Source organism: Gossypium hirsutum, chromosome D06 (genome assembly GCF_007990345.1).
Source record: "Gossypium hirsutum isolate 1008001.06 chromosome D06, Gossypium_hirsutum_v2.1, whole genome shotgun sequence".
NCBI classification, from domain to species: Eukaryota; Viridiplantae; Streptophyta; class Magnoliopsida; order Malvales; family Malvaceae; genus Gossypium; species Gossypium hirsutum.
The window spans coordinates 6,845,779-6,856,183 of record NC_053442.1 but is presented as its reverse complement, the minus strand read 5'-3'; the positions used below and the strand labels follow the sequence as shown (position 1 = coordinate 6,856,183).

The following is a 10,405-nucleotide window of genomic DNA, read 5'->3' as shown; positions in this document are numbered from 1 at the left end:
CTCAGACATGATACTATAGTGGAATGACTTCATGACTAAATGAGTTTATAATTAAAAGGTGAAAAGTTTTGAGCCCTGATTATATATGTTTAATTGGTCTTCTGCCAACTCGTTGAAACCAAAAATGAATTGCATAAAGAATTAAATGAATATAAATGAATGAAAATGATAAAGTTTGAGAAATGTGACACATTCGAAAATGGATGTGTTTTCAGACTAAGTATAGAAATGACTTGAAAATTAATTTAAGTTTTTTGAATTATTATTTAATTAAATAATTAAAGTTTGAAAATAGAATTAAATTAATTAGTCATTGTGAATCCATAGAATATAGAAATTAAATATAATTTAGAATTGGGTTGAGAAAATCATTTAATTAGAAAATTAATTTATCTGATTAAATTAATTTATAAATAATATTTATTTTGGGAATAGAAAAACATGTCTTGGGTTGGATTAAATTATAAAATGATGAGTTAAAAGTCTAGGAAGCTTGATGCTCCCATTACCTCCGTAACACCACCTAATCTTGATGCTCGAACATCGCAGTTTTCCCTTCGCAAGGTCTGGAGCTTCGCCCGATGAGGTAACTATAAGTTCTCTCCCCATTTCCCTTCCTAAACTTCATCTATTCCCTTAAGGTTTACCCACTATCATGCAATGCATGTTCATTTTTATCATAGTTCATGCTTATGCAAACATGAAATGCTTAACAATGTAGACCATAACAGTGGGTTTGGAGTTTGAAACTCACCTGAATCTTCATCGTTTCCATAACTTACCCTTCCTTCTAACGCCAAAGCCTCTAAGTCTCAAGTTATATAATGAGAAATTTTGGACCAATCAGAATTCTTCAAACTCCTCCTTAAAAATTGTTCAAATTCTATCTTAAATATATAAATCATATTTTAAATATTAGAATTACATACCAAATATACAATACTATATTTTATATATGTTTGAAATAAATTTTAAAAAGGGACAATAATTACATACTCAATACAAATGAAAGTGAGAAAGGATAATTTGAACCAAATGTCTATACGTAAAGGGTTAATATATTATTTAGTATTTTAGTTTGATTATAATTTTCAATTTGGCATCTAAATATTTTACGTCAATTTAGCACTTGAGTCTAGTTTCAATGTTAACTTCAGTACTTCATTTTTTTTTGAATTAGATATTTGAATTTTTTGTCCTAGTTAAGTACTTGAGTTTCATTTCAATATACAATTTGGTACCCGAGTTTTTTTGTCCCAATTAAGTATCTATGTGCTTGTATACTAAAACACACGTGTCAAACATTCATCAGGCCATATAATTTTATTTAATTGAAGTACTAAACTAATTATTGAAACTAAAATCAAATACTAAATTAAAATAAAAAATTAAATATCAAAGAAAAATTCAAAAACATGGTATAAATTGAAAAGCATGAATTGAAATCATAGTTGAGGCGGTGTGACAGAAAACAACATGCTTTTAAGTGAAAGGAGTAGAAGAAGAGGGCGGTTTCGGCACTTGCTCAGCAACTTCCTTTATCCTTATCCACGTGACCGTTGACACGTCAACCTTTGAATTTATGTCGTTGAGTTTTTGAAATTTAGGTCTCCCCCCACTATTTTATTATAACTTCAATAATAACATGTTAGATTTCTTGTATATGTGTTGGATAAAATTGAAAAATGTAAATACTAAAATGGGGTTATTCTTGTTATTTTACCATTATATGTTAATCAAAGTCAAAGGGTTGACGACTATGAATAAAGAGTTAGGTAACGTATTGCTTCATAAATATTAAATTTTCTTTTAATTACGCCTTAAATTAAATTCAAATTTTATAATTCAACTTGATTACTAAAATACAATTATATAAATTAAACTAATTTGTTTGTTTTGCAATTAATAGAAAAACATCACTCATGGTATTATTAAGTAAAAGTAAAATTACACTTTAGTCCTCCCGTTTAATTTGATCTTTTAAAATTATAAAAATATAAACTATTCAAACGGTAAAGTTACATTTTTATTATTACAAAAATTAAAATTTAATTTCGACTCGTCCTAAAAAAAATTTCCACATTCGCTCCTACGTGTATATATATAATCGATTTGTATTATTTACATATTACTTAAAACTAAAGTAAAGTTAAATTGAAAGTTATATTTTAGAGTCACATGAAAACTATAGTTTAATTTTACTGCTGTAGTTAATTAATAAATTATTATATTGATTTCTAATAATAAAATGACTATGGAAGTGTAAAAACCGTTTCCCAAATCCTCTGAAAAATAATAGTTCCGTTGACCATGTTCTACTTCACACACAGAGTCAGTCGTAGCAGTTGATAATGGTGACCGCACGGGGTGGCTGACGTGTAATCCTCGTCCACCGTGAAATTGTCGGTTTATATTTCAATAAATTTAATACTATAAAATATCAAATTATGCTTTTTAAATTAATTTTTGTATTTTAATTTAGCATATTATTATTTGAAATGGATTCCAAGGCTGGAAATTATAATTGAAGGACATGAAAAATGTTTTTTTTTTTTATAATTTCAGAAAAACACCAATTTATCAACATCGGACAATTTGAGAACAAAATACCACGCCGATCTGACGCGAATCCCGAGGACCGTTTGGCATAGTGGTGTGAGGCCACATCAGTCCAAAACAAGTGGCGTAAGCAATGACAAAATCACCGCATGTGGGCTGTCAACATGCACGCACTTCACTTCCTTCTCTTCCACGTGTCCCCCCATCACCCAATTCATCCCCCTTTTTTTCTCTCTCCCCAAAAACGACAACCAAACCTTATCAGTTCTCACCCGCATGATTTTGTAGAACCTCCCCCTGCCACGTGGCCCCTTCCCTCCTTCTATATATATTCCCCTCCATCCCTTGCGTTTTAAGTTTCAAGAGCCGTCACCGCGTAGAATACCAAAGAAGTTTGTAGAAAAAAACACCGAGAGCGAGTGTGAAAAAGCTCAAAAACTAGTTTATTACCTTCAAGGTGAAAAGTTCAAAAAATGACAGCATCGGAGTTACAGCTGCCACCTGGATTCCGATTCCATCCAACCGACGAAGAGCTTGTGATGCACTATCTTTGCCGGAAATGTGCATCGCAGTCCATCGCTGTGCCGATTATCGCTGAAATCGATCTTTACAAATACGATCCTTGGGACCTTCCAGGTACTTCTTTCGTTAGTTCCTTCATTCTTTTCTTTTTTCTAATATTTAATCTCTCTAAAGCGTTTTCAATTTTAATGTGGATTCAAATGTTTAAATTTACAGATTTGGCGTTGTACGGAGAGAAAGAATGGTATTTTTTCTCCCCGAGGGATAGGAAATATCCGAACGGTTCACGGCCTAACCGGGCAGCTGGTTCTGGGTACTGGAAGGCAACCGGAGCTGACAAACCGATTGGGCAGCCGAAGCCGGTCGGGATTAAGAAGGCTTTGGTGTTTTACGCTGGGAAGGCACCTAAAGGAGAGAAAACCAATTGGATTATGCACGAGTATCGGTTAGCTGACGTGGACCGATCGGCTCGCAAGAAGAACAGTTTAAGGGTACGGATGCTTTTTCTTCTCACTGCCTGGTATAGATTAATTAGGGATAAACCGTAGGCGAAATGACCGTTCTGGTCTTGTCGTACTTGTGAAATTGCCAGCTGGATTTACCGCCCACCGTTATAATTTTTTTCATAGTTGGCGGCGAGAAAATGAGGCGTTGTTCATGAGTAGTGTGATTCAGAAACCTTGTGATTCAGAAAAGATCTTTTCAATCATGTGGTGGAGATTCAAGTTGGATTTTATTCAGTGGACTTTTCACCGAATCATCGGGACCCATGAAGGGATACATTGATCCAGGACAGTGTGGTCCATTAAATTATTTTACACCTCTCACACATTCAATAACGACATTCAAAACCGATCCTAGATCACACAATTATTCCTTTCCCATTTAGGAAAATATTCCTTCTTATCATTAAAAATAAATGCTGAATTTAAAACTCTGATTATTTTTAATATTTAAGTTAAATTGAATTTCACTTTTCGTTTATGCAGTTGGACGATTGGGTGCTTTGCCGGATTTATAACAAGAAAGGCGCCATCGAGAAACAGTCACCGCAAGGAAGCATTGGCAAAAGCTCTGCCGTGACGGAGATCGAAGACAAGAAGCCGGATATAGCGACACTTGGCGTGGACACGCGCCAGCTGCCCCCGCCTCCTACGGGGCTAGGTAACGATTACGTGTACTTTGACACGTCGGAGTCGGTGCCGAGACTCCACACGGACTCAAGCTGTTCGGAGCACGTGGTGTCACCGGAGTTCACGTGCGAGGTTCAAAGCGAGCCGCAATGGAAGGACTGGGGAAGTGCTACCAACACCACCACCACCAATGCCCTTGACTTCCCTTATAATTACATGGATGCCACTGTTGATAACGGGTTTCCTGCCCATTTCCAGAGTAATAATCAGCTGTCCCCGCTCCAGGACATGTTCATGTACCTGCAGAAGCCATTTTAGAGGGGAAAAAAATGAAATAAAAAGGGGTATATTGTTGGAAGTCAAAACGATGATGGTGAGCTGCGTTTCAGGGTTACAGGAGACTGAAAGTCAATGAGTGTAACTGAGAAGGGTTGCGCATAGATTAAATAACGAATTGAAAAATTGAAATTGATAATATTGCAGATGGGAATGGATGGCGGTGGAAGTAGGATCTTATGCAATCTAGAAAAGTAGAGATTAGAATAGGCATGTGTACAGATAATCTGTGATCACGTGTTTAGGGGTTTATGTTCATGATAAATGGGTGGGGGGAAGAAAAGTTAAAAAAACAAAGTTTTGGGAGGGTCTTTTTACTTTGAAGGCTTTCCAATTATTCTTGTATTTTGTAGCAGAAAAAAGATTCCATAATTTCTTTCAAAATTCTTAGTAATAATTTATGTTATTTGAGATATATATATTTAATTTTTTTTATATTTATATTGGAATAAATGTCAAAAGCATAACATGGATTTTAAATATTTCCTTCTCTTTTTTTTTCTTTTTCTAAATATGCGTAAAAATAGAGTTCCATAATTTGGTAATTTGCAATTTTATTGGTAAAAAGTAAGAAGTTTTTTGGGCCTATTTTTAGGGTTAAACTCCTTGAAGCCCAAGTATTTTTGGGCTCTTAATGAGCCTTCTATAATGTGGATCGAACATAAAGCTCCAAAAGGAAGGCCAAGGATGAAAATGATTAAAAGAGAGCATGAGAAGGGCCTAAGTTTTTTTATTACCGAATTTTTTAATTTTTTTTAAACATAATTGAATCACCTAGCTTCAATATGGTTAGTGCTTCTTCTATAGAATGGGTAGTTCTTAAGAATTACATGCATGTTAAGGGTTAACTTTTAGTGGTATTATTCTTAAAAAAATTGGTTAATTAGTTAATGGGATCATTTTAAAAAGTGATATCAAATAAGTATGAATTTCAATTTTCAAGTCCCAATATCTACAACATTTCCTTTATTCATTAGTTATAAGCAATACATGAGTATATATATATATATATATATTCTTACAAGAAGAAATTAGCAGAAAATAAACAAAATAAAAAGGAACATTGAATCCAACAAACTCACTCAATATGTTACCCAGTATGTTGCCAAAGGAATAGATACGATCGTAACTTTAACTTTAATTTTAATTCAATTAGGATAGATTCTCTCTCTTCTCCAAAGGGAAAAAAGGTAAAGGATGACTTGATGTACTAACATTTAAATATTTATAATTTGTTCAAAGAAAACAATAATTACATATTTTATTTTGTACAAAATTCCAGTCAGATTATTTTATATTTTAAAACAAATAATGTTTTATATGAACACGATCGGATAAACTAAAATTAAGATTTTCAAAAATATATTTCGCCTATGGGCAAGTGAAATTAAAAACAATATTCACAAAATACAACCCCTTAAAAATGAAAGCTTGTGATTCAAGACACATTTCCTTAAAAGTTATTAAACTAATAATAGAACAAAATAATTACACAAATTTAAGTATTCATATCAAAGGAAAACAATTGAATTATAATTGCTAAGGAGATTGCAATTATGATCTCACAAATTTAGAACAAAAGAAATTAGGTAAATAGAATTTATTTGAGTTCAAAGAAAAACAACTCTGAAATAACTTAAGACACTGTTGAGAATCAAATTACTCAGGTGAAGTGGTGCCTAAGATGGTGGGAAATCCTTCTACCAAAATACAAGGTTTTACTAAAAAAATATAGCACTCGTACAATAATATTCTCAAAAGAACAGTTTAATTGTCAAAAGCTCTCCATACATACACATATGTAAGTCTCTTGAATATATAGACTTAATTTCGAGACTTGCTTACATATCACGATTTATATCAATCGCTCTAATAAAGCAATAAGGCAAGTATATTACATTATAATAATAACACATAATGTAAATATGGACTCTTAGTAGCTCATCCAATATAATCGTGATCCAATCCAAAGTGCATAATTCAAAGGATTGTCTTGGAAAATTTCGAATCAATCTAATCACCGATATAATATTCTTCAAGTAACAGGATATTTCATAATGAGCTAGATATCAATAATTCAATCAACATAGCCCAAATAAACAGTTTAATAAATTGTCAACACCTTAAATATAGAAACTGTCTCCATACAAATTTGGTGGACAGGGGAGTGGACGCTCCTTTTAGCACCAAATCACTAACTTTATAAATTTCAACAAATTCAAATAATTTTTCGTTAAATTTCAACAAAGTTTCCCTTCAGTATGTATATATATATATTTAATTCGACACCTATAGTCTCTATTTATAGAGGAAAAATCACAAGAATTATATTTGAATTGGTTAAGCATACAAAGTTTCTCTTCAGTATGTATATATATATATATTTAATTCGACACCTATAGTCTCTATTTATAGAGAAAAAATCACAAGAATTATATTTGAATTGGGTAAGCATACAAATAACCATTCAATAGAAATTGAGTTCACTAAGACTCCCTTAGGCCTAGAAGTTAGTGGCACCAAGGAGGACTCCTTGTGTGCCATGGCAAACATGCTAAAAATGGGGGGTTTTGGGCAGATTTGTATTAAGTTTAGTTATATGCACTTTTTATTTTTGATCCGTATAAAAAACAAGTTCATATAACTATTCAACTCAATTACTTAAAAATTTTTATTCATAAATAATTGTTTTTAATATTAATTAATTCAATTAACCGATTCTAATTTATTAAAATTATAACAATTTTACCATAAAAGAATCTACATGTAAATTAGTATAATTGCCAATTAAAATATAACTACGATAATTAATTAATTTAATTCTCACTTTAAGCTCAATTATTTAATTTCATACAATTAAATAATACCCTAAAGAAATTAAATTAATTTCCAAGTCATCTCTTACGTTATTAAGAATACATTTACCGCACATAGTAATTTATGCAATCTATTTCTCATTCGCCGTTTTCATCCATCATTCAACCAATTCTTATCATGCAAGTAGTACAAAGTTGTATTGAGTTGGCGTAGAGACTAATTAAACATATATAATTAGGACTTAAATAATTTGTAATTAAATTATAATTGTTCATCTATTAATTACAAAAATATTTAGTCATTGAATCATTCCACTAAAGTACCATGATTGATCTCCTTATTATATACCATTATGAAAGCTACAAGTGTTTAGCTTTTGCCCAATGACCTTGTCGCATGGGTGTAATCATCATAAGATATATTTGATCTCTTTACTACTCTTTAGGTTAAATCTATTCATCTATTTCGATTAATTTTATCTCATGGTCACCATTGTATCTTCTACGATGAAAATGGTCATTACTTACAAATAGTAATAATATTCATATCAAACAAATGACTTGTGACCATATTCTTTTTTCATAATCCATGCAATGCTAGTGAGAATGTATCATTTACTCTTTATTCGAGCTATGAAATCCACTATTGCAAGTAATGTCATGCCATGCCATGCACAAGTCATATACCTAACGTATATGAGCCATACGCACATAATTTGTCACTTACTCATGATTTAGATAAGTCACACCATGAATGTTACAAATGAATAAATCCATAAACTAATCTAGGATAAATTCAACTTAGTCCAATTCGACGAATTGCCAGTACAAACAATCATATCTATGTCTTTATTTTTGAAAATCACCTACTTCGATGGCTAAGACAAGTTATCTCCCTGTTTGGAATTTATAGATGACATAATATTCCCTTATTTATTTGAATCATTTGCTTATTCTGATTTTGTGGACTATGGACAAGTTAGATTACCTATTATATTATAAGTTGTCTTCTCACATTATAATCCATCTATACAGTGGCGGAGCCAGGATATTAATCTTGGGGGGGAAGCTAAAATTAGCTCCGGATATTAATCTTGGGGGGGAAGCTAAAATTAGACGTACTGCATAACAATCGATTTAAACATATAAACAATCGATTCAAAAGAAACAATATTCCAATATAACAATAGATTTAAACTTATAAACAATCGATTCAAAAGAAACAGTATTCCAACATAACAGTCGATTTAAACATATAAACAATCGATTCAAAAGAAGAAGAAGTATTCCACCATAACAATCGATTTAAACATATAAGCAATCATTTTTTGGAAGGGCTATAGTATATATACAAAGGGGGAAATTGCAAAAATCTTAAATCTTGGGGGGTCTACTTATATTTTTGGGAGAGCCATAGTATATTTACAAGGGCTAAATTGCAAAAAATTTAAACATTGGGAGGGGGCATGGTCCCTAGGCCTCTACTAGACTCCGCTATTGCATCCATATAATGCAACTTGTTATTAGTTAAACTTTAGGTAATCAAGGAACATATATTTTCTTATGTATTTTACTTTTTCATGCAAAAATCCATTGAGGATAATCAGAAAAAGATTTAATCAATCAAACATATAGTTTTTATTTATTTATTCAATTAGTCCAAAAATAACAAGTAGCATGACGAAATCACTGTGCTAAGGGTCAGATCCTAAAACTTGGTCGTTTGTTTTCAAAGAATAGACCGAAAGTTTTCTTAAACAATCATCTTGATTTACTTCGACTTTATCTCTACTCTTTTCACCTTTTTTTCTTCTCTACTAAAATCTTGGACTGTGATGAAGAATCTCGAAACCTCCAAAAAATAAATATGTTTAATACGAGTCCAATTGAGTTTTAGCTTGATTGATATCAATATTACTGTTAGTATAGGAGGATGTAGATTCGAGTGCGTTGAAACACATTCTCCTCTTATTTAAGGGTTGGAAAGGGGCTATGAGTAGTTCTAAATATTGTATAAAAAAGAACAGATATGATAATAACCTATAATGAAATTAATATTCAAAAACAAATGTCTAATACGAGTATTTTAAAAATAATAAAAATTCAGATTGAATAAAAAAAATTGAAAAGTACAATTTTCACAACAATTTTATGTATAAATAAAAAGATTTGCACATGCTGTTAATCCTTAATAATAATAATACAGATCCAATGCACATTTCTGACTTTAGAAATAATAATGCCGGACTAAAAAGAAAAGAAAAGAAAAGAGAGTTTATTTTACAATTTTTTGGCTCACTTCTCCATGTAAATCCAGATCAAATTTCTGTAACCAAAAAAATATTACTTAATAGTCAACTGGTAAATTTTAATTAACTTTGAATTAATTAATTTTTTTGCTTTTATTATTTTAGATTTTTTTTTCTTAAATAAATTTTAAGATTAATTAAAAAAATAGTGAATTGATAAATGTCATGCATTACAATTACAATTATTATATTTTATTTATATGTTAATATATTTATTTCAACATCATATATTTACTTATTAATATAAAATTGTGATAAAAAGTAAAAATTAATCATAGTTTTATGGAAATTTAGATTAAAAATATTAAAGGAAGTGTGGATGTGCTTTTAAATAATCTTATATTTCGTCAATCAAACATCTGAATCTTACATTCCAAGCTCCCAGCTAAATAAATCATAAAATGTAATATCACATTATAATTTTATTACGAAATATAACCATCATTTCAAAAAAGTAATGGGAAGTAGAAGAAGCCAATTGTGGGCCTTTAGTTAATTAATTGTAAAATTTATATCCTCAAAATTAAAGAAAATGAGTCTTAACCTAAAGCTGATCCTAGGCCTATGCCTTAATATAATTATTATTTGAAATTTGACCAAATTGGTGTGTTTAAGATCCACAAATATTCCATCTCATATAATTTTGGACCATCCATAAGATATGTTATAATAAATGATATGGTCATCAAACAAGGTTCAAAGAAATCAAGATTTTGATGGCAACATGCTC

The 10,405-nt window shown here is 30.9% G+C and overlaps 1 protein-coding gene across 1 annotated transcript; it reads left to right on the top strand.

Moving 5' to 3' along the window:
• The first annotated feature begins 2,908 nt into the window (after positions 1–2,908).
• On the top strand, positions 2,909–4,965 carry LOC107901429 (NAC domain-containing protein 2). The gene is made up of 3 exons (XM_016827437.2): positions 2,909–3,195; positions 3,298–3,572; positions 4,071–4,965. Exons 1-3 carry the CDS (start codon positions 3,033–3,035, stop codon positions 4,530–4,532), a joined length of 900 nt encoding a protein of 299 aa, XP_016682926.2. The 5' UTR covers positions 2,909–3,032; the 3' UTR covers positions 4,533–4,965.
• The last annotated feature ends 5,440 nt before the right edge of the window (positions 4,966–10,405 follow it).

Coding starts and splice junctions, on each gene's coding strand:
- LOC107901429 (XM_016827437.2), top strand. CDS start 3,033: ATGACAGCATCGGAGTTACAGCTGCCACCTGGATTCCGATTCCATCCA. Junction 3,196..3,297: donor CGATCCTTGGGACCTTCCAG/GTACTTCTTTCG, acceptor TTAAATTTACAG/ATTTGGCGTTGTACGGAGAG. Junction 3,573..4,070: donor GCAAGAAGAACAGTTTAAGG/GTACGGATGCTT, acceptor TCGTTTATGCAG/TTGGACGATTGGGTGCTTTG.